The sequence below is a fragment of the Miscanthus floridulus genome, unplaced genomic scaffold, assembly GCF_019320115.1.
Source record: "Miscanthus floridulus cultivar M001 unplaced genomic scaffold, ASM1932011v1 fs_375_1_2, whole genome shotgun sequence".
Classification (NCBI taxonomy): Eukaryota; Viridiplantae; Streptophyta; class Magnoliopsida; order Poales; family Poaceae; genus Miscanthus; species Miscanthus floridulus.
The window spans coordinates 6,897-29,874 of NW_027096674.1; the positions used below are offsets into that span (position 1 = coordinate 6,897).

The following is a 22,978-nucleotide window of genomic DNA, read 5'->3' on the forward strand; positions in this document are numbered from 1 at the left end:
CCACAAGCTCCACCAGATGATCACCAAGCCGTCTAGGTGATGGCGATCACCAAGAGTAACAAGCACGAACTCTCACTTGACCACGAAGCCTAATGAGAAGGGTGGATACGTACTTTGCTACTCTTGATCTTACTAATGAGGGCTCTCTTTGGGATTCTCAAATCTCAATCACCTCACTAGGACCTTGCTCTTCTTGGCACTCTCAAAGGTGTTTCTTAGCTGTTGAAATGAGCAAAAGTATCCCCACATACGAGTGGAGGAAGTATTTATAACAAAGGCTGAAAAACGAACCGTTATGTGCCTCTGCGGGGTGACCAGACGCTCCGGTCATGTTGACCGGATGCGCCGGTCAGTTCACCCCGAACTCCAGTGTTTACAGTGTGACCAGACACTGGCCAGCGTCCGGTCAGTACTGACCGGACGCGTCCGGTCGAGATTTTCCCTCTCTGAAACCTTACTGGATTCGACCGAACGCTGGCCCTCAGCGTCCGGTCACTTGATCTCTCAGCGTCCGGTCGCACCAGACGAAAACACCTTGGTCAAATGAACTGACCGGACCCTGAGCCAACGTCCGGTCAGTATTCGACCCTCCATTCACTTCCAACTCTCAATCATATGTGAATGAAGTTTGCTCCATTGGATCTAAGGGCTATTTTGGAGCTACCTAGTGCTAGATTTAGCAAGTGTGCACCACACCTAACTCATTAGACTCACCTAGGTCAAGCTATCCGTCCATACCCCCCTTAATAGTACGGCCAAAGGAAAAACAAAGTCCTAAACTACTATAAGTGTCTCTTCAACTTCAAACGACACTTAGAACTAGTCCATTCTTAACCTTGCCATCCATCCTTTGAAAACCAAAACGATTTCCATCGTATGGGCATGACCACCATGATTGCCCAATCGATCTCCATTACCGTGACCTAACTTAATTGCCTCTGCAAAACATACGTTAGTCACAGTAATCATGTATTGTCATTAATCACCGAAACCCAACTAGGGGCCTAGATGCTTTCAGCATGCGAGCAGGGCAAATTAGCGGATAGGGGGTAGGCAGGCGCGCGCGAAAAACGACCATCCGTCAGAATCATATCCCGTCGAACGCCCGGACACCAGCACGTCCCTTTTGGGAAAGTTGGCCTTTGGATTTTTCTTCTCTTGACCCCGATCACGATCAGGATATAAGAGCCAGAGGAGCGTCACAACAAAATGGGCCAGGGTTGTGGTGAGGACTAGTAACATCTGCAGCATTTGCACAGAGGCGACAAGGCACCTAGGGAGGATCTGAGGATGTGGTCGAGGTCAGAGGTGTTCCGTGTTCAATTGTTCATCCTGTCCAGTGGTTAGTCGTCATGGTGAAGCCATCGAACTCTCATGCAACCATCAAAAGATGCTTTATTTCCAAACAAAACCCACCTTGTTCGCTTAATCATTTATGTGGCTTATAAACCGGCTGATGTTATTTTATTGTGAGAGAAAAACACTGTATCATAACTGATAAGTATGGCTAAAACAATAAGCGAACAGAGTAACCGATGCTAGCAATGAGTTCTGGCCACCGCCGCATTATAAATTCTGAGCAAGTTTTTCAAGATTTCAAAATCCTACCATTATGTTGACTAAAGCAGCAGGAAACTACAACTTTCGGGTCCATTTAAGAAGCATGCAACTATTTTGACACATCACGATCACGTTGCAAAAATAAACATAAATAAAACCTACAATTTTTTTTCTCGCTTCAGTGATGATCGAAGCAGTAGGCCCTAGAGCAAGCTGTAGTTTCGTACAATGTCAAACATTGCATGTTTGTGAAAGGCCTCAAAATTACTCTCCTTTTTCAGACATGAGATGGAAGCTGGAAACTGGAACCAATTTACAGTCAACCACTGTCACTACATTAACAATAGTACAAGACAACATATGCGGGATCAAGCCGAGAGAGTCACAACTATACCGCCTGCCTGCTGTATACACGCCTCCTACCAAAATCTTATGTACCCAACTTTGCTCTAAGATGAAGCAATATCTTCCCTTGTACCCAACCGAAACGGACATCAATGCCCTAGCACCATCACCCGTGGGCAAAGAAGGAAAATCTTGAAAAAAAAAAATCATTGCTATGGGAGCTGGCTGCTACAGATGAGATGACAGCGGCTGGCCTGTAGCACTGGAATAGATAGTCATGGCACACCGAATGGTTAATGAGGTTTCCCCTGACAGTATAAACTCCTTATCCTCCCTTCATATGGAGTACTTGCCATGATGCCAGACCAGTTAGAAATTTCAATTGTAAATTTTGACCGGCTTCTCTAATGAGTGACGGTTCTGCAGGTAGTTGAAACCACCGGAACAAAGTTAGGATTACATAACAGAACCTGAATACAAAACATGATATGAATGGTACAGTGAAGTGCATAAGAATTCAATGGACATGTAACCGTGCATGCCAGAGCTCAAAACATAGTCTCAGCAAATATCTGAAGAAAAATTGAAATGTCTTTCTTGGGTGGTGGCAATTATAAAACCATTCTAGGCAACAGAGTCAAACACAGATTCAGATAAAACGGATTAATAGTGAATTCTCTACATTATCATGCAGACTCAAAGATCCTTTAACCCATTCACCTGAAAATAGCGATGATTACAGCAGATCTCATAAAGATGCAGCTATTTGAGATCATAAAGCATTGCATGTTTGCCTAAGCTATGATGACACTAGTATGGTACACAAAATTGACACTAGAAAATTTGACAGCGTTGTTTCACAAAAAAGTAGCATACCTGATTCACTGTATAAGCCCTTTTTGGTGCAGTATCAGTGTGCTCCATCCCAAGATATTGCTCCCAAGCTCCATAGACCTCTCTCCTCTGTAGTAATCAGATGACAAAGATCAGCAAACAGGACAAGCATGGAAACAGCTAGACAAGCGTGTAGGCAACATCAAACAATGTACCTGAAAGCGAGTAGATATAACATCTGAATCCTGGAGGTAATCTGGCCGATTCATCGATATAAACGCAAATTTCCACTGCTCACATGAATATTAACAGGTATATCAGTTCTGTAGCTGCATAATATGCAATGCAACTCAAGGTAAAAGAAAAGGAAAGACAATGACAAGAAAAAGAATAGCAATAATCCAAAAGACCCGGAAGTTACAAAAATCAAGATCTGTTACTGAATATCACTTTGTTATATCACTTTGCTATCACAGTTCGCAAAATAATTGGCAAACCATTCTGTAAGACATAAAATATGTGCATCTAAGTCACTTGTGGGGACTTTTTTCCTGACAAGTGACTGGAAACTTTTGAGATGATTGATAAATTTTGATAGTTAAGTATGGCATCTGAATTCTGCCCATTACAGAAGAACCAGATCAGAAATAGTGGTACTATTTATGAATAATAATATGTTGTCACTCCATCCATTAAAAGAAACTTCAATAGATGGATCACCTTGGAAAATTCATCAGCAGAGACTTGCAGTTTACTCTGTATGCGCTTCTTGACTTCTGCTAAAGTCTCACCTTCATGAATGAGCAGAAAGAAAGGGTCTCCAAAGTTCTGAATTTGCTGTAGGTCAAAACAATGTCAATTCTTGACATAAAAAATATTGAATAGCTATCTTCAAATACAACTTAATAAGTGCACTACCTGAGTCTGATTAATATCTTTCATGAAGTGATAAACATGAATTAGCCGATCATTTGGACCTATATTTTTCTCCTCTTCTGGAATCTACACCAATTGATAGACGCACTTATGAGGTTATTTATAACTTTTCAGATTGGAACTACAGCCACCAAGTACAGTGGACAAAATTATTACACACCTCCTCAGCACGTAGTGTCCAATATTGATCGTTTATATTCTCTATCTTCTCTTGTAGTGGAAAGATCTATGAAAAAACTTGAATTAGCCACTAGCCAGTAGCCATAATGAATACAGTAAAAATGATAGTTTTTTATATAGAAGAATTCATTACACTAGTTACAAAATCTTTGTTCTCAAGAAAATAAAACATAAGAAACACTGTATATTGTGTAATGCTCATGATGAATCATATGAATGCCCTAAGTACCTTATAGATCTTGTGGTAAAACACTTCTAGCACACGTAGTTCAGCATTAGGACTGGACAGTTCAACCTGTTGATTAGTACAGTTAAAAGCTTAATGAACCAAACCAGCAAGAGAAACCTAACAAGCCACTTCACAGTTGCTTTTACTTTTTCACTCGAACACACAGGAGAGCTGTGTATCATTATTACAGTACATATTAAGAAAAGAGAAGGGTCCGAACAACACCCACATTCACACCAAACAATAAGCTTTTACTCCATCCATCCCGCAAAGACATGATTTTTAGCAAACCAGACAGATTATTATCATGGAGAAAAGGCAAAGATGCCCTCCATTGTATCTCTGTATTTCATGGTGAAAAGATTGGATTGGCTGTGACATCTCCAGCAGCCCCAGGATTTAATGGCCATATATTGCTTCATCAAGGCAGGTTATGAAGGAATTAGGCGCCACATTTAATGGGTGCAGGTGGCTCACAAGGGCAATTAATACTCCTAGTAGCTCTAAATCAACTATTTGTGGGACCAATCCACTACTAAAATTCAAGTCTTTGTGGGACGCTTTAGTACAGTTTGATAGCAAACTATAAGTGATAATACAAGTATGACCAGACCCTTTAACCAGATTACCAGACAAGGCTAGGCACTCCATCTGCTGCTACTTTTTTTCCTGTCTTAACTCTTAAGAGCTACAAAATGTTCCTTTTTCTTTATTGTTGTATAAGACTTTGAAGAGACAAGCCTACATCTGGAATGCCCCACCTACCTACTTTAGTCTTTGCCACATTCAATAAGAATTAGTCTATTTGTTTATTGGCAACAATGCTGTTAGCAAGTTATGTTTGCCTCCTAGTCTATTGTGCCTGCGCCTTGGACTCTGGATACAGCCATGCGCCAGGCTAGGCACTTGTGCTATTTAGTATGAGTTAATTAGGTTCCTAGATTGTGTTCACACCTTGAACCCTTGAGTTCTCCTGCCTATATATTGTAATCCCTTGTAATCTGTGTTTGATTAACATATACTATTCAGAGTTTATCTCTCTCACATGGTATCACGAGTCTGGGTAACACCCGTTTTCCCTTCCGCTTCTCTGGCGTGCTGCTTCTAGCGCCGCCGCCTCCGGCGTGCTGCCCCTTGCGCCGCCCCTCTATTCTCCGCCATGGCCGGCTCCCTTCACCCCTCTGCTGCTGACAACGAGGCCGAGCGCAAGCGCCAGGAGGACGCCCGCGCCGCCCACAACGAGGCTGAGCGCAAGCGCCAGGAGGACGCCCGCGCCGCCCAGGCTGCCGCCCGTCGCGCCGCTCTCGCTCGCGCCGAAGAGGCCGAAGCCGAGGCCGCCGCCGCGGCACACGAGCGCGACGTTGCGGCTGCGCGCGTCCGCGCCGCCCTGGAGCGCGCGGCCCAGGAGCGGGCCGCTGCCGACCCTCACCTTGAAGATCCGCCAGAGGACCGCGACGAGGACGCGTCCTCCCTCTTCGATGGCCCTCGTACCTCAGTTCAGGCCGCCATAGCTCTTCAGGAGGCTACTGCTGTTCTTCACCTGCACGCCCAAGCTGTGGCCGTCCAGAACATCCGTCATCTTGTCCGCGTCGTTCTCGACGTCACCTCCGGCAGCTTCGCTCGGTGGCGCGAGCAATTCCTTGCTCGCCCTGGGCAAGTACTCCCTTCAGGGCCATGTTCTTCAGGACGATCGTCCCCTGAACTCGCCAGACTGGGAGCGCATGGACTGCGTCGTCCGCTCCTAGCTCTACGGCACCCTCTCCGACAATCTCCACGACATTGTCCGGCATCGCGGCGACCAAGGCGACACTGCCCGTACCACCTGGCTTGCCATTGAGAGCCAATTTCTCGACAACCGGGAGGCGCGCGCTCTCATCCTTGACGCCAAACTTCGCACGCTTGTCCAGGGGGACCTATCTGTCACCGACTACTGCAAGCTTCTCAAGACCGCCGCCGACAACCTCGCTGATCTGGGTGAACCCGTCAGCGACCGCTCCCTCGTCCTCAATCTCATCCGAGGTTTGAACGAGCGGTTTGTCTCCGTTGGCCGCCATCTTCGACGCAGCCGTCCCTTCCCTTCCTTCTTGGAGGCCTGCGATGAGCTCACTCTCGAGGAGCTTACCATGGGGGCCCCGACTCCGTCTCCTCCCATGGCTCTCGTCGCCAGCACAGGCAGCGGCTTCTCGTCCCCTCGTCCCGCCTCCCCGCAGATTTCTGGGCATCCCAACACCGAGCCTGGGGGTGGCAAAGGGGGCGGCTTTGGTGGCAAAAACAATCGTCGCGGCGCTCGGGGCCGAGGCGGCAACGGTGACCACAGGGGCGGCAAAGGCGGCGGCTCAGGCACGTCTGCTCCATCCAACCAGGGGGCGAGTGGGTCTTGGCCCACCCACTACAACCCGTGGCTCATTGTCCCCGGGCCGCGTCCTCTGCTTCGCGGTGCACCCACCCAGCCACCACACCAGCAGGCGTTGCTGGCACAACAGGGAGCCTTCCTGGCTTCGCAGTAGCAGCACCCTCCAGCACCGTTTCAGCAGCAGTACCTGCAGCAGGCCTCTCCTGCTGCCTTCTACGGTCAGCAGGGTGCTCCTGTGCCTTTCTTCGGCACCTCGGCTCCTCCCGGCTTCTACACCTCTCCAACCGGTCTTCCGGCGGCCTTCGATCAACAATCCCTTGCTTCCACCTTTAGCACCATGACACTACAGCAGCCGCCGAACAACGACTGGTACTTCGACTCAGGTGCCACCTCCCACATGACTTCTGATTCTCGCACTCCTTCACACCCTAACTCTTCACAGTATCTTTCTCCTTCTATCATTGTCGGTGATGGCTCCTTACTTCCTGTCACCGCCACTGGCACCACCACTCTCACAGATTCTCTGTCCCTCAATAATGTTCTTGTTTCACCACGCCTCATTAAAAACCTCATTTCAGTACGCCAGTTCACCACTGACAACAATTGTGCTGTTGAATTTGACCCTGCTGGTTGTTCTGTGAAGAATCTGGAGTCTCAAAAGGTGATCATCAGGTGTAATAGCTCCGGGCCCCTCTACCCATTACATCTCCCCGGCGCCACCGCCCTTGCTGCTGATTCCTCACCTGCACTTTGGCATCGTCGGCTTGGCCATCCTGGTCGTGACACGTTGTCCAAAGTCACCTCTGTTATTCCTGGCTGTACTAAAGAACTTGGTTCCATTTGTCATGCGTGTCAGTTAGGGCGTCATACACGCCTTCCGTTTCAAACATCATCTTCTCGGGCATCTAATTTATTTGAGCTCATTCACTGTGATTTATGGACTTCCCCAGTCGTTAGTATTTCTGGCTTCAAATACTACTTAATTATACTCGATGATTATTCCCACTATGTTTGGGCGTTTCCTCTTCGTCTCAAATCTGACACGTTTACCACTCTAACTAACTTTCTCGCCTATGTTCGCACTCAGTATGGCACTGCTGTAAAAGCTATCCAGTGTGACAATGGCCGGGAGTTCGATAACTCTATCTCCCGCTCCTTCTTCCTCACCAACGGCATCCACCTTCGCATGTCCTGTCCATATACTTCATCTCAGAATGGGCGGGCTGAGCGCATGATCCGCACCATCAATAATGCGGTTCGCTCCCTTCTTATTCAAGCTTGCATGCCCCCTTCATACTGGGTTGAAGCCTTACACGTCGCCACACATGTTCTCAACATCCTACCCACCAAAACCCTTCACTCCTCCACACCTCACTCTGTCCTGTTTGGTGTTCAGCCCCAATACGACCATCTTCGCGTCTTTGGCTGCGCTTGCTATCCTAACCTTTCCGCCACAGCCACCCACAAACTTGCACCTCGATCCTCCTTGTGCATCTTTCTTGGCTATTCCTCCAACCATAAAGGATACCGCTGCCTCGACCTTCAAACCAATCGTGTTCTCATCTCTCGACATGTCGTGTTTGATGAGAACTCGTTCCCCCTTTCCCAGCAGCCCACTCCTCCCAATCCAGCGGACTTCGATTTTCTAACTGATGATGCTGATCCCATGCCCAGTGCACCACTACCTTTATTTTCTACAGGTACCTCCGTTGGTATTTCTGCACGGCCACGTGCAGCACCCCCTGTCGGCACGCCATCAGCACCCTGCACGGACTGTCCTCGTGTGGCATTCAGTGACGGTGCAGCCGTCGAGACAGCAGCTGCCACTCCGGTGCCGGGCAAGGTTCTTTCACCAATATCAGGCGCCCGGCAGGCCACTCCCTCTACACCTGCTGCTGCTGCAGCTCCAGGCGCTGCTGCAGCCCGGCAGGCCGCTCCATCTACGCCTGCTACTGCTGCAGCTCCAGGCGCTGCTGCAGCCCCCGGCGCCCCAGGTCCCTCCGTTCCTGCAGCAGCCCCCGTCAGGCCTCGACCACTGCTGGTGTATTCACGGCGCCAGGCAGCCGCTCCTCCTCCGCAACCGGCTGCCTCCAGCCCGCCGGCTCTGCCCAAGGGCGCCGTGTCTGTACAGCCCACCGTCAACAATCACAGCATGACAACACGCGCCAAAGCTGGTCACCAGTTTCCTAGTGTCTACAACAGCACAACACTGTCACCGGTGCCCCGCAGCTTCCGTAGTGCCCTTACTGATCCCAATTGGAGGGCTGCCATGGAAGAAGAGTTCTCTGCTCTCCTTCAGAACAACACATGGGAGCTTGTTCCTCGACCGTCTCAAGGCAACATTGTCACTGGTAAATGGATTTTCAAGCACAAATTCAGGGCTGACGGGTCCCTAGAGCGCTACAAGGCTCGTTGGGTCCTTCGAGGCTTTACTCAGCGCCCGGGGATCGACTTTGACGAGACATTCAGTCCTGTTGTCAAGCCCGCCACAGTTCGGACAGTGCTCTCCCTCGCCCTCTCCCGCGAATGGCCAGTTCACCAGCTCGATGTAAAGAATGCCTTTCTACACGGGACCCTGTCTGAAACTGTTTTTTCTGCACAGCCTGCTGGTTTTGAGGATGCCACTCATCCCGGATATGTCTGTCGACTCAACAAGTCTCTCTATGGTCTCAAGCAAGCTCCTCGGGCATGGTACAGTCGCTTTGCTACATTTATTCTCTCACTTGGATTTGTGAATGCCAAGACAGACACCTCCCTATTTATCTACCATCATGGTGCCGACACAGCATACTTGCTGCTGTACGTAGATGACATCATCCTCACTGCCTCCTCCACAGCTGTCCTCCGTCGCATCATATCTGCCCTACAGCGTGAGTTCAACATGAAGGACCTTGGCAAGTTACACCATTTTCTTGGAATGCAAGTTCAGCACCGGGATGGATGTCTACTTTTGTCTCAGCAACAATACATGATGGAGATTCTTGACCGGGCTGGTATGACTAAATGCAAACCCTGCTCTACTCCAGTTGACACCAATCCAAAGCTATCTGCAGTAAGTGGTGACCCAGTTCAGGATCCCTCTGATTTTCGCAGCCTAGCTGGTGCTCTTCAGTACCTCACTTTCACTCGTCCGGACATTGCTTATGCTGTTCAGCAAGTGTGTCTCCACATGCATGATCCACGGGAACCTCACTTGGCTGCCCTCAAGCGGATCCTTCGGTATGTTCGCGGGACTCTACATTTGGGGTTGGTGCTCCGCCCCTCATCCCAACATGAGCTGGTCGCCTACTCTGATGCTGACTGGGCCGGCTGCCCGGATACTCGCAAGTCCACTTCTGGATATGCGGTCTTCCTTGGTGATAACCTCATTTCCTGGTCCTCCAAACGCCAAAACACCGTGTCCCGATCCAGTGCCGAAGCTGAATATCGCGCCGTTGCCAACACTGTTGCAGAAGCTTCCTGGCTGCGCCAACTTCTCAGCGAATTACAGTCCCCCTTGCAGCGTGCTACATTGGTCTACTGTGACAACATCAGCGCCGTCTACATGTCCGCCAACCCAGTCCAGCATCAGCGGACTAAACACATTGAGATTGATCTCCATTTTGTTCGGGAACATGTTGCTCTTGGTGCTGTTCGAGTTCTTCATGTTCCAACCACCTCTCAGTATGCCGACATCTTCACCAAAGGATTGCCATCTTCGCTCTTCACAGAGTTTAGAACCAGTCTGAACGTCCGCTGCACCGATGCCCAGACTGCGGGGGGATGTTAGCAAGTTATGTTTGCCTCCTAGACTCCTAGACTATTGTGCCTGCGCCTTGGACTCTGGATACAGCCATGCGCCAGGCTAGGCACTTGTGCCATTTAGTATGAGTTAATTAGGTTCCCAGGTTGTGTTCACACCTTGAACCCTTGAGTTCTCCTGCCTATATATTGTAATCCCTTGTAATCTGTGATCTATCAATATATACTATTCAGAGTTTATCTCTCTTACAGTTACCAATGTTGTCATTCTTGCAGAGTTTCATATGGTTCTTGCACTAAAGGGATCTATTTCAGAATTCAGAATATTCTTTGAAGAGCAAATCTATAATATGGAAGACATCTGAGCAGGGCGTGACCAAATCAGGCAGATTTAAGCTAAGCCACTACGGCACTACCTGACTAGTTCCTCAACAAAAATAACAACATCAACCAGGACCATTAGTTTTCATTGGTAAGTGATAACCAGCATACTACACTTGTTTTGGGGTCCAAACCAGATTGAGAGTTTAAACAGAGTTCCTCTGAATTCCAGTTTGTAGAACGATGGTATCTTGTATGTGCCATCGATATTGACAACTAAGCAATATCCAGTTATTCACTCCCATCAATTGACTCAAGAGGCAGGTGGCCTAGATCACCAAAGGGCCTATTTATGGCTACATCCACTCACTCTTAGTTATGGATAGATGCAGGATGAGCAATTTTTTTCAAACTAATAGAACTATTCTTCTCAAGAAGAAATTTTACATATGCAATAGAAAACAAAATTACTGAACATAAACCAAATTGCAAGTATGGCTACCTGCTGTGCATGAAGGGAATTTGCATTTTGTGTCTGAAGAACTTGTGCATCTTGATGAATGGGGTAGTTGGCCACTCTGTTCCCCATCTTTGTGATCTCCATCAAGGGTCCAATGTTACTACATGTTACATAAAAATCACAATCAAGACTTCAGGCCGCTATTTTAACATGTCTCTGCAATCATGACTAGTATAGAGTGAACCTACATCAAGATGTCCAGCTATGTATGTCTGGTTATTTTAGCCTTTTGGAGTTAAGGTTCACTCTATACTAGGGCAAGGTAATATATTATGAGCCCCAACCCACAAACCAGTAGATTAGCACTGAAGAGCAAGAAGCTAGTACTACGAAAGACAGCACGAAGATAACCATTACAAATCTCAAAACTGATAGTACAGGTCCAGATTCCCCAGTCAGTTGTTTCGAATGTGAAAGCGTGAGTCTCCTCTGAAAGCTTGCTGGAGAGGTGTTAAGAATTAAGATGCCATGGGAAATTTGGTCATGTGGACCTGTAAAATAAGTTTGTGCAGGAGTGTCTAAATTGTGCCTGGGCTCTGTCAAATAAAGATGGACAAAAGACAACCCATTTTCCTTTCCCATTTCCAAGTTCAACGTGAATTGAATTGGATGGAACATAAAGCAAGGATGTAAGTCATAGCTACAGGGATATAACTTTTGGTATGGAAATGCATCTGATTTCTCCAATTCAACTTCACCTTTTAGTTATACATGATACTTACAATGTGTTACATTACCAAAGAACTTATGATAAGCTCTTTGCTCTACTCTAGTGGCATCTATAAAAAAAATCCCTATCTACAATTGACTGTGATACTATCAAAATAGTTGTAACAGAAATCATATGAATCAGGGTATAAACTCTGATATGGATTATCAAGCCAGTTGTACAGTAATACCCTGTGAGTTCCCACCAGAAAGGTATAAAGTATAAACACTGAAAAGGGCAAAACAAATACAATATGGAGAGATACACACTTATACATAATAAAATTGGCATACCTGTACCCAACAGTTTGTAGGAACATTTTAAGGAGTTCAATTGATGAAAATTGTTTCCTGTAGCTGTCAGTTAGAAGCTTCAAGTTGCGTCCCAGTTTACATATATGCTTAATTATTATTTCTGAAAGAACATCAATAGAGACTGCAGTTCCACTTTCAAAACGTGAATTTGCTAAGTAGCGAGCAACCAACTTTTTGGTCATGAGCAATGCTTGCTCTTGGCTTAAAGATTTCCCTTCTACTCTAGATCCATCTTTTCCTCTATATTTGTTTCCTGTCTTGTAATATTCAGGCACCATGCCAAACCTTTCAAGCATTGCAGTGTTGCGGTTAACTGGTGCTGGTAAATTATCAAGAACCCCATGAACTTCTATTTTGTTGGCCCTAGATATCCCACTTGTTTTAGGAATTGCGCTTTCTGGAACACAGTCAGATGGAAATCTAATTTCTGGAATTAATTCGTCTGTTGAATTGCTGAATTCCCCAGCATTCTTTGAGTGCAGGGAAGGGCCATTTTCCAACATGGGAGGAGATATGCTGGGATCATCCATAAACACAGCCCTCTTCCTTTTATGTATACTGCAAATCTTAAGATAGTCAGACATTCCCTCTGGTGTTCTCTTTGGTATTTCTTTGTCACCAGAGCGAAGCTTGCTGTGCCATGTCCTGAATTTGTCGGCATATGGCTTGTACCATGTGTCAGGCAATTCTTCATACCGATTATGCCTTTGAGACAACATGGAACCGTCCCTGCTTGGACTGAACGCTGTTCTAGAATACACCTGCAGCACATGGAAAGCCTTAAAGCATCAGAATGTAGCAGATGAATTGATGCCATATTTGGTTAGCATGCCAGGATTGAAACTATGCCATATAACAACAGAATCCAAAACACATAATGAGCAATTAAGGACCACACTCAATGGTCAGGGATGTGATTCACATCACTTAAGATGCATGGAATGAAATTAAAATTGACACAGTGACGGCATACATTTGATTTTACCCAGGAGACTGCAAGCTGTAGAAAGATAAGTTCCAACATTTCATTGTCCAATAAAGAACCTAAGAACTAAATTAATACATCATAACCAGCCCAGCAGCAATATTGTCCAGGAGTTTTTTCAGTTAACAGGCAGATTCATAATCTACAAACGAAATTAATGACAAATTGACAATAGCACCTCTAGGAGGAAAATAATAAGTGAGCCTAGCTCAATTGGTTGGGATGGAATGGAAGGTGTGGTCATGCATCCCAAGTCCCAACCACCACCCAGGCTCGAGAAATCTTCAACTCGAATTTGGGCGCACATTTTCTTCTTGATGAAAACATGATGTAACAATTACCATACCACAAATACACAATGAACATGTGACAGAGATGTTTATAACAACAAAAATAATTTAGGTCATCTGAAATCAAACAAGACACTGTTGCAGAGAAGAAGCACATTACTAGAGAAATCAGGACAAAAAATCCATGAAGGGTTAAAACAAAGTTTTTGTCCAGTAATAACAAAAATAAACTTGAAACAGGAAAGGGATAACATACTTGATGTTGAGCGTTATCTTCCTGCTCATCTTCCAAAGAGAAATAAATATCATCTCCATGAAGTCGCAGATCTGAAAATAACAAACCGGAAAATATCAATCAGCCAATTGATTTAGAATCCGTCTGTTTATGTCAAAATGACGTCATTTACACATGTTTACTACTGCACATGCAAGTTTCCAGCTTCCAAGAAAGAGGGCATGGATATTTGGTATTTGCGTAACTCTAATTAAACTAAATGGCCGCAGGTAGGAAAATTTAGCATTGGATACTAAAACATAATCAAGACAAAAGTTTCAGAAGGAACTAAATTTCCCAGGTAGGTTGCACATAGATATAATAAGAGCAACATCATTTTTACATAAAGAACCTTGTACATTAAGTTATGTATATTAATCGATCTAAGTACCATGTAAATCACATGCTAATTACTAGTGTTGTGGCGGTGCAGTTAGTAAAGTATGTGAATCGATTCTTAAAAGTCGTCTCTTGCTATCCAAATTGAATCCAGCAATCAGGTAGTGTTATTAGAAGAGTCTGTCTAGTCAACACTCGGGTGTGGGAATCCCTCCCAACAACCGATTTTTTTACCTGCAGCGCCACGCGCCGCCGCCCTACTGCGCCCGCGGCGACCTCCTCCTTCCCATTCCCCTGCTACCGCCATGGCCATGGTCACCCCCGCCCCAACCCCACCCCGCCGCCCGCTCCGGCGGCGGCACCGCCTCACTGCCGTCTCTCCCGTCCCCACCTCCAGGCCTGCCTACCTCCCCCGACCCCCTTTCTAAGCCTGCCGGAGATGGAGAAGAGGAGAGGGAGAGGAAGAGAAGAGAAGAGAAAAATCGACTGTTGGATTGCCCCCAAAACACTCGAGTGTAATTTAGCATTTCTGTATTAGAATGGGTGCCCAAGAATAAGAAAAAAAGGATCGCAATAAATGACACAACATAATGCCTTACAGTCTTGCATGAAGCCTGACATTTATGAGATGCCAGTAGAATGTTTACTAGCGCAGATAAAATAGCATGCATAGTCCAACTGTATTTAAGCGAAGAACAAATTGCACAAATAGTAACACAATGAAGGGTAAATTAAAGGCAGCAGCTCCTGAGTAACATGAGGTTCAATTTCAGGAAGGAGGAATAACTGTCTGAACCAAGAAGTGTAGTATGTCCGACATGGCTATAAAGTGTCCTGGAAGATTTGTTTGGTTCATGCTAACTAGTGTGGTAGATGGCACCCGAGGCTTATGTCAGATAACCAAAATGGAAGCCTATAATTGGTTGAACATTACAAAACCTTTTGCTTGACAAGAATGTAGAATGGGGGGGAGAGGAAGAGAGTCCGTAGTTCATTTTGGACTTTGAAGCGCAAGAGGGAAACAAGAGGTCAGGCTATGGAGAACATTGTTTCTTGTAATCATATGTTTATAGTTTCTGGAATCATGAATTACCACAAACAAACATAGGTCTGGCTATGAAACAATCAGGTGTTTCTAAGCCATTCAGCATCCAATTATTTTGAGCCATCGAATGAAGATCGAACAGCTTAGGTCCATCTTCAACCTCTAGACATTCTTCTTCCTCCTAGCTTTCATTGCGCGGCAATGAACCAATCGATCATGTGACGCCACTAATGCACGCATCCTCCCATCTCCGCCTGCGGCTCACAGGATAAGCCCCCGCACCGGCACCACTCAACAGGACTCCACCTCCCACAGCCGTCAAGCTTCGTCACCTCACTGGCCCATGCCCATCTGGCGCACATTACCACCGCCCCACCAGCATGCTTCCCCGGCCATATCTCTAAGCCTGAGCATTGCAGGAATTTCGCCGGAGCCCAAATCACCAAAACCCTGAACCTAACTCGAATAGCACAGCACAGAAGCACCATGGTTGGAGAAGGTCTACCATGTTGAAGAAGCCCGTCTCTGGAGAACAAGTTGTCTCCAAGCTTAAATTGCTGCACAGATTGGCAACACCCAAATGTGCCAGGGACAGCTGAAACACTCAACTGAGTTTTAGGATTCCCCAACTTTATATTCTAAAATGTTACAAAGAATGAGTGAATCATGTCCTGTCAAGCGCTAGCTGATCCTAAGCTAGGGAAAGATAGGCAGGTTTAGTAAATGACAAAAATATGAGCCTACTAATTTCCATAACAATTCACAGTAGCATTTTAAGCCACAATGACAACAAATCTCAGACACTATGACAGCAGCCTCAATCATGCCCGCAGTGGCCTCTGACTACTAACATTTTCGCCCTCAGATTCGAACCGGTTGGAGAGGTAAACTTACTCCAGCCGCCACCTACGGAATACCTGAACGATTAACCTAGAACAACATGCAGCTTACTCCTGCATTGAAACTGACTGCAAAATTCAAGCCCACTGGGATTGCAGAGCAACAGATCCCTAACCCCAGCAGTGGAATGGCGGAAGCAGCAGGCCGAGCGTGCTGGCTGCACTCACAGTTAACGTTGATGGAATGGAGGCTGACTGGGGCCCCGCCGCGGGGGGACAGGAGGAGCGCGGCCGATGCCTTGTCGAAGAGGAGCGCGCGGACGCGGAGCTGGAGGAGGAGGAGCGGGCGCGGGGGGCGGCGATGGGGAGGCCGCGGGGTAGAGGAAGGCGTCCCAGGTTGCTGGGGACGTGAGGTGCTGCGCGAGCGCGGCGTGCGCGGAATCGTCGCCCAGCCACTCGCGCCACGCGCCGCACGCCTCCAGCCGCCGCGCGAGCTCGTAGCCACGCCCGTCCTCGCCCAGCAGCTGAGCGGCGGCGGCCGCCATCCGTGCGGCGATTGGGTCGCCTGTTCGGGCCGGTCCGCGCGCCGGGATCTCAGTCGTCAGCGTCGCTCGCGGTGGGTTCTTCTGGTCCGGAACTTGGACGCCGGCCAACCGTACCGAAGGAGGAAGGCGCAGGTCGTGGTCGCCTGGCTGCTCCACCGAGTGGATTATCCGTCCCAAAATTTCAGCCCACCAGGCCGAGCCATTCTGTGATGCCACTTTTTTTTACTTAAAAGTTAAAACGATGTTTTTTTGGTCCAAAAATACATAGTTCTCTCGTCTCTGTCAAAAATATTGGTCTGTCACGGGGATATTTGCGGCGCGTCAGTCCTTTTTTAGTTGCACTAATAAGCTAAAATATAACATGTGATCAGTGGCTACGTGAGTTTGGTTTCAGGACTTCCTCGATGCTCCAGCTTGGTGTCCTGCCTCGGGCGTCTATGTCCACACCGGACCTCCGTTTCATAATATACTGTAGTCTCTCAGAGTATCACAGGTTCTTGTAGAAGAGTTCATAGCTTCATCAAACAAAAAAAAAAGACAAAATAGGGAGTATGAATTTACATGAAGTTTGGAAGGAATTTAAAGTATCATAATGCAAACTTCACATTGAGCTTACAATAAATAAGCCATCATGAAGTACTATTAATTTTTTTAGAAGTCCAGACACATGGCTGTTAGGATGGGTTACGGTGTCTGTGGTGTGGTGTGGTGCATAGAGGGCGAGTCTTTCTAAAATTTACTTTTTAAATATTGTTTGGAAAGTTATTTGTGTAAAAATTAATTTTTATATTTTTGTACCTTTTTGACAACTTTTCTAAATCTTTTGCGTACTTTAGAGACTCATTCTCGCTCTTTATCATTGGCTAGTAGAAAATTTAAAATAGAAGATGTCTATCTCTATCTATTTTCATCTCTACACATAAAAAAAACTCTAATATCATCATCTATCCAATAATACCAAACCCTAAATACATGATCACACATCCGTGTCCGATACAAATCCTCCCCCGCTTGGAGCTCACGTGTCTGCTTCACCCGGTTCCGATTAAAAAACCGGATCCAACTGTCCGTGTACGTGTCCGATATAAAATCCTTTAAGTCAAAAATTCTGACCACGCACAGGCATGTATCTAGTCTAGTACCACCTAAAAGAGCACTTTCGTCAAACCAAATTTGGTGCGTCCGTCCCAAATTGGGCCCACACATGATACGGACTCTCCCGTAAAAAAAACAAAAAAAAAGCGCCGGATCAGGTAAAAAAACTGACTCTAGCTGTCTCCGGTAAAAGAACGATAAAAAACAAAATCACCGGATCAGGTATATGCTTTGGAAAAAAAATGATCTACAAACGGACTGTCTCCGGTAAAAAACAAACAAACAAAATCACCGGATCATACTCTGGGAACTACGCTCCTAACGCCCTCCACGTCAACTTCCTTGCCCAGCGCTACTACATTCGCACCGATCACAAGCGGTTCGTAAAGCCCATCGCTAACGCTTTTCGGTCTAGTGGTAATGACATTCTCATCTTCGTATTATTAGCCGACGGTGATTTGAATTTTCAAAAATCCCAAAAACAGGCAAAACAAATAGCAAAAAAATTTATTTCAATCATGGGAAGCCCCCCAGTTCTAAGGGCCTGTTTGGGACTGCTCTGCTCCACCTTTGGTAGCTCTGCTCCCAAACTTTCCTATCAAACAGGTCCAACTCCACAAACTCCGCTCCCAAAAAAAGATAGAGTTTTGGTCCAACTCCATGTTTTTCCCGGAGCTCCTTAGAGAGTACTCCACGAACCATCGTTTCGTATGTCCTCGTGGAGTTGGAGGTAATTACCCGCAATTGCCACTCGTTACGCAAATACCGTTTCGTTCTATTCCTGTTTTCTCCCGTCGCCCCCCACCCGACGCCCTCATCCTCTACTCACGTCGCCTCTCTCCTCTAGGCTCCAGCCCGTCCTCCCCAAACCCTAGCGACGCCGCCGCTCATTCCGGCCGCCACGGCAAGACATCCGGCCAGGTGATGGACGGAGAAGATAGATCTGTTGATCCTGAACTGGATCCTCTCTTTTCTTACCCCCAAATCCCCTCTGTCTTCCCTCCCCCAACTTCGCATGAAGCTGCTGCCGACGTGTCCGTGGGTCGAGGAAGCTCGTCGGCGCCTAGGGTGGGGCTGGCACGGCCTCCTCCGGCGGCGCCGCCGGTGGCCTCCGTCCAGGGCGGGACGGGTGGTGGCCGTCTAGGACCAGCTGCTGGCCGATCAGGGCAGGCCGCCCCACAAGCATGGTCGACCAATGCCCCCTGGCATGTGCTTCATGCAAACGACCACTACCAGCGAAGAAGAAAGATGAACAGGTATTGCTCCTTGCTGTAAAACTTCAAAATGAGCTTCATGATGCCTTGAATAGATAGTATTTGTGCGACAGTGCTAGCAAAATTCAATAGATTGTCCTGAGTGCTTGAACATACTATTGTAATATCATGGTCAGGGTGATCAAATGGACTGGAACGATGCACATTTGCAATTAGCTTGCGAGTTGATGGCTAAACAAGTTAGTAGAGGCAATCGCCCAAATACTCATTTGAACTCTGTAGGTTATACTGAGGTCTCAGCTAGGTTTTTGCAAATGACTGGTATCTCATTATCAAAGACTCAAATTAAGAACAAGTGGGATAAATTAAAGGCTGATTGGACCATTTGGCTAAAGTTGAAGAGGAGGCAAACAGGTACTGGTTGGAACAATGCGACCCAAACAATTGACATGAAGGCTGAGTGGTGGAAGAAAGCAAAAAATGTGAGTGCTATCAACGTATCAATAATTTTGTATGGTTTTATGTACTGATGTAATGATATATGTACTAATGTTTTTGTTTTTTTTTGTGCAGGATATTCCAGGGTGTGGCAAGTTCAGAAAAAAGCTTATCCAAAATGAGGATTTGCTTAGGAAAATGTTTAAAAATATTACAAATGAGGAAGCAGATCATTGGAACCCTTTTAGTGACAATCCTATTATCCCTACTAGCCAAGAGCAACCTTTTTGATGTAGACAACAGTGAATATGTTGATGGAGAGAATAATGTCCATGGTGACCCATTTGATGCCAACAAGGAGGGGGGTGAGGAGGTTCAGGAAGTCACTCCAAGTGCGGTTCCAAATAAAAAACCTCGTGTTGCTGTTGTGGATAGGAAAAAGGCAAAGTCAAGCATAGCTCTTCTAATGGTTGAAGCAATTTCGAAGATATCTGGCTGTTCAAGTTCATTTACAGCAAAGAAGCAAGAGGGGATCACCATCACGGAAATAATGGAGCATGTGAAGTACTGTGGTGCGGCGTATGGTTCAGATGAGCATGACATTGCCACCCAGCTATTTGTGAAGAAGGAACACAGAGAAATGTCTATGACCTTGCCTACTAGAGAAATTAGGCTCAATTGGCTTAGGAAGAGGCACAATGACAAATATGAAAGTTAGTTTTTTTTGGCAACCTGTATGCTATTATTTGTACACCTGTATGCTACTATTTGTGACCCTGGAACCATGTATTGCTATTTGAACCATTATTTATCTATGTATTATTATTTTGACCATTATTTATCTATGTATTGGTGCATGTACGTCCTTTTTTCTCTGTGTATGTCATTTTTTTCTCTTTGTGTTGTTGTTTTGTCTCTAATTGGCATCCTGCATGACCTTTTTTTTACCTCTATGCAGAGTGATGATGAAATTGATACCTCTGACAATGAGAGCATGGCATTTTGGAATCTTGTATTGGCTGGTGCTAAACTTGCTGCAGCTTATGTTGAATTATATTTTTACAAAAATCCACCTAGGACATCACTCCTTAGTGGTATGTGGTATGGGCTGGTTGCTAGAGACGCTGTACACACCGGGAGAATGTCATTCGCAGCTTCGGATGAGCACACAGATGTTCTACGACCTTCATGATTTATTGGTTGGAAGGTATGGTTTGAAACCATCTCTATATATAAACACTCATGAGATGTTGGCAGTGTTCTTTATTTGTGTTATCTGGAAATGAATCTAATAGAAAAGCACAAAACCAGTTCAAGCACTCAGGTGAAACTATTCATAGGAAATTTGATGAGATATTGAATGCTTTTATGGATATGTCTAGAGATTTTATTAGACCAAAGGACCCCAACTTCTGAACTGTTCACAGGAGGATAAGAGATGACCATAGAGCATATCCATATTTCAAAGATTACATTGGTGCTCTAGATGGTGCTCATATCCAAGTTTCGTTGCCACCTGACGATCAAGTAAGATATATTGGAAAGTCTGGTATACCTACTCAAAACGTTCTAGCAAGTTGTGACTTTGATATGAGGTCCACTTATGTGTCGACGGGACAGCCGGGCTCTATGCATGATACTAGTGTCCTGTACAATGCAATTAGAGTGGACGAGAGCTTTTTTCCACACCCTCCAAAAGGTATTAAAAATATGACCATGCACTTTATTGTTTGATCAAATGCTTATAAATATGATATGATATTTTGTTTCTAATAATTATAGGCAGATATTATGTTGTCGATGCGGGATATCCTAATTGTCCGGGATATCTTTGTCCTTATAAAGGTGAGAGGTATCATATGCCGGAGTGGCATAGAGGAATGGAACCAAAGACTCCTAAAGAAAGGTTCAATCGTGTTCACTCATCCATCCGCAATGTTATTGAGCGATCATTTGGAGTGCTAAAAATGAAATGGCAGATTCTATATAAAATGACGTCCTACCCGATGTTCAAGCAAAAAATGATTGTTGTGGCTACTATGGTCCTTCACAACTTAATTCGTGAGCATGGCGGTGAAGACTTGGACTTCGCTCGGTGCGACCGTGATCCAAATTATGTTCCAGAGATTTCGGAAAGGTACCTAAAATATGTGGCTAGATCAAATGGCTCTACTGATGCACCGAATGCTCCTACTATGGATAAATTCTGCGATGACTTGGCCACCGCTCTCTCTAGCTTGGAACTAGAATTATGTATTAGTCACTATTCTCTAGTTATCTATGGACAACTATTTCTATTAGAATGATGGACTTTGTTATCTTATTTATCATTAGTCATGTATGGATAATTATTTGTATCTGAAATATGAATTTTGTCAGTTATCCATCAAGCGCTTTGAAATTTACGTGACAAAAGTATGGAATTATTTGGCTGAAATAGTTGTTTTTTACTTTTCTCCAATAAATTAAATGAGATTATAATATTTACACCATATTTGAATTGGTAAAAAAAATATTCAATTACACATGCTCTACATACAACAGAACATACACCAAACATCGATCAGGGACATAGTAGACCTTTTCTATAGAAACCTTATGTTTTCAGAGTTGGAGCTAAACTGCGTGCCAAACAGGTCCACTTGCTCCAGAAACTCCACAGTGGAGCTGCTCTATGGTGGAGTTGGTGGAGCAGAGCTGGAAAAGGTGGAGCAGAGTAGTCCCAAACAGGCCCTAACTCCACGCTATTTTTCATGGTACGTGGTGGTGCTAGGATTCAAACCTGAGACCTTAGTTCGTAGCTCCTCTAATCACTCTTCTCTAACCACTCCACCCCTAAGTCACTTGTGTCAATATAGCATATCCATTCGCTTATTATTCACTTTTTTAGATTTAAAATGAATATTTAGGACCCTAAACAGCTTCAAATGAAAAAAATCATAAACTATAAATTTGTTGTTCTAATCGAGAGCTATAACTTTGATTTTGATTGTTTCGCCATCCAAGGTTGTTTGATAAATTTGAATTTCAAAACATCAAAACTTCAGCCAGACTTTTGGGACTTCAAATGATTTCAAATGAAAAACTCATCAACTACAAAGTTGTTATTCTCATCGAGATCCACACTTTGGTTTTCCATCCGAGGTTGTTTGAAAATTTTAAAACTCCAGATACAAATTTGAGACTATAAATGATTTCTAATGAAATAGTTGTTAACTATAAAGTTGTATATCTCATTGAGATCTACAACTTTGGTTTTGGTCGTTTTCCGTCTAGGGTTGTTTGTACAATTCGAAAAAATTGAATTTCAAAATTTGAGCGCTTCAAACAAAATTCTGGGACCGTACATGGTTTCAAATGAAAAAGTCATCAACTACAAAGTTGTCGATTGCGTCAAGATCTACGACTTTGATATAAAGTTTGTTTTCATCTGACTTTATTTGAAAAAGTTATGAATTTATTTATACCGCAGCATGGTTATCACCGTCATATCATGCAACGAGCTAGCGGTGAAAATGTCTTCAACGCTGGTTCATATGGCTAGGCGGCAGTGATGAGGAGCACATCATCACCACTGGCTGGTGATGCAAACCGACTATGATGATATACTATCACCATCGATTGGTAAGACGAAGCGGCGGTGATAGTTATCGACCTAGACGTTCTTACGAACCGACAGTCTCATCACCAACGGTTCATATAACGAACCATGTTACCGGCGGTGATAGATGCGTAGGTCCGCACCATGCGCACCGTCGCGGCCCACAAGACGGCGTGCTGGTCCATACGCGTCGTCAATGTCAGCAGCATGGCGTCGCAGACGGGGAATTCACCTGGCACGTCGCGCGAGCCTGTTCGCTTGAACTAATCAG

The 22,978-nt window shown here is 45.4% G+C and overlaps 3 protein-coding genes and 1 pseudogene across 3 annotated transcripts; 2 read left to right on the forward strand and 2 right to left on the reverse strand.

Annotated features, from left to right (window-relative positions):
* Positions 1-1,716: 1,716 nt before the first annotated feature.
* Positions 1,717-4,348, reverse strand: LOC136531581 (ubiquitin C-terminal hydrolase 12-like). Its single transcript, XM_066524230.1, has 8 exons — positions 4,322-4,348; positions 4,085-4,150; positions 3,836-3,901; positions 3,658-3,741; positions 3,460-3,576; positions 2,955-3,029; positions 2,782-2,868; positions 1,717-2,325 (listed from the first exon to the last, which is right to left on the reverse strand). The coding sequence occupies exons 1-8, from the start codon at positions 4,346-4,348 to the stop codon at positions 2,284-2,286; spliced, it is 564 nt and encodes a 187-aa protein (XP_066380327.1). The 3' UTR covers positions 1,717-2,283.
* Positions 4,349-5,243: 895 nt separating this feature from the next.
* On the forward strand, positions 5,244-6,591 carry LOC136531583 (uncharacterized). The gene is made up of 2 exons (XM_066524231.1): positions 5,244-5,741; positions 5,830-6,591. The coding sequence occupies exons 1-2, from the start codon at positions 5,244-5,246 to the stop codon at positions 6,589-6,591; spliced, it is 1,260 nt and encodes a 419-aa protein (XP_066380328.1).
* A 4,331-nt stretch (positions 6,592-10,922) lies between these two features.
* LOC136531587 (uncharacterized) lies at positions 10,923-16,492 on the reverse strand (annotated as a pseudogene).
* A 1,886-nt stretch (positions 16,493-18,378) lies between these two features.
* Positions 18,379-20,522, forward strand: LOC136531584 (L10-interacting MYB domain-containing protein-like). The gene is made up of 6 exons (XM_066524232.1): positions 18,379-18,663; positions 18,845-19,150; positions 19,242-19,353; positions 19,403-19,819; positions 20,226-20,313; positions 20,402-20,522. Exons 1-6 carry the CDS (start codon positions 18,379-18,381, stop codon positions 20,520-20,522), a joined length of 1,329 nt encoding a protein of 442 aa, XP_066380329.1.
* The last annotated feature ends 2,456 nt before the right edge of the window (positions 20,523-22,978 follow it).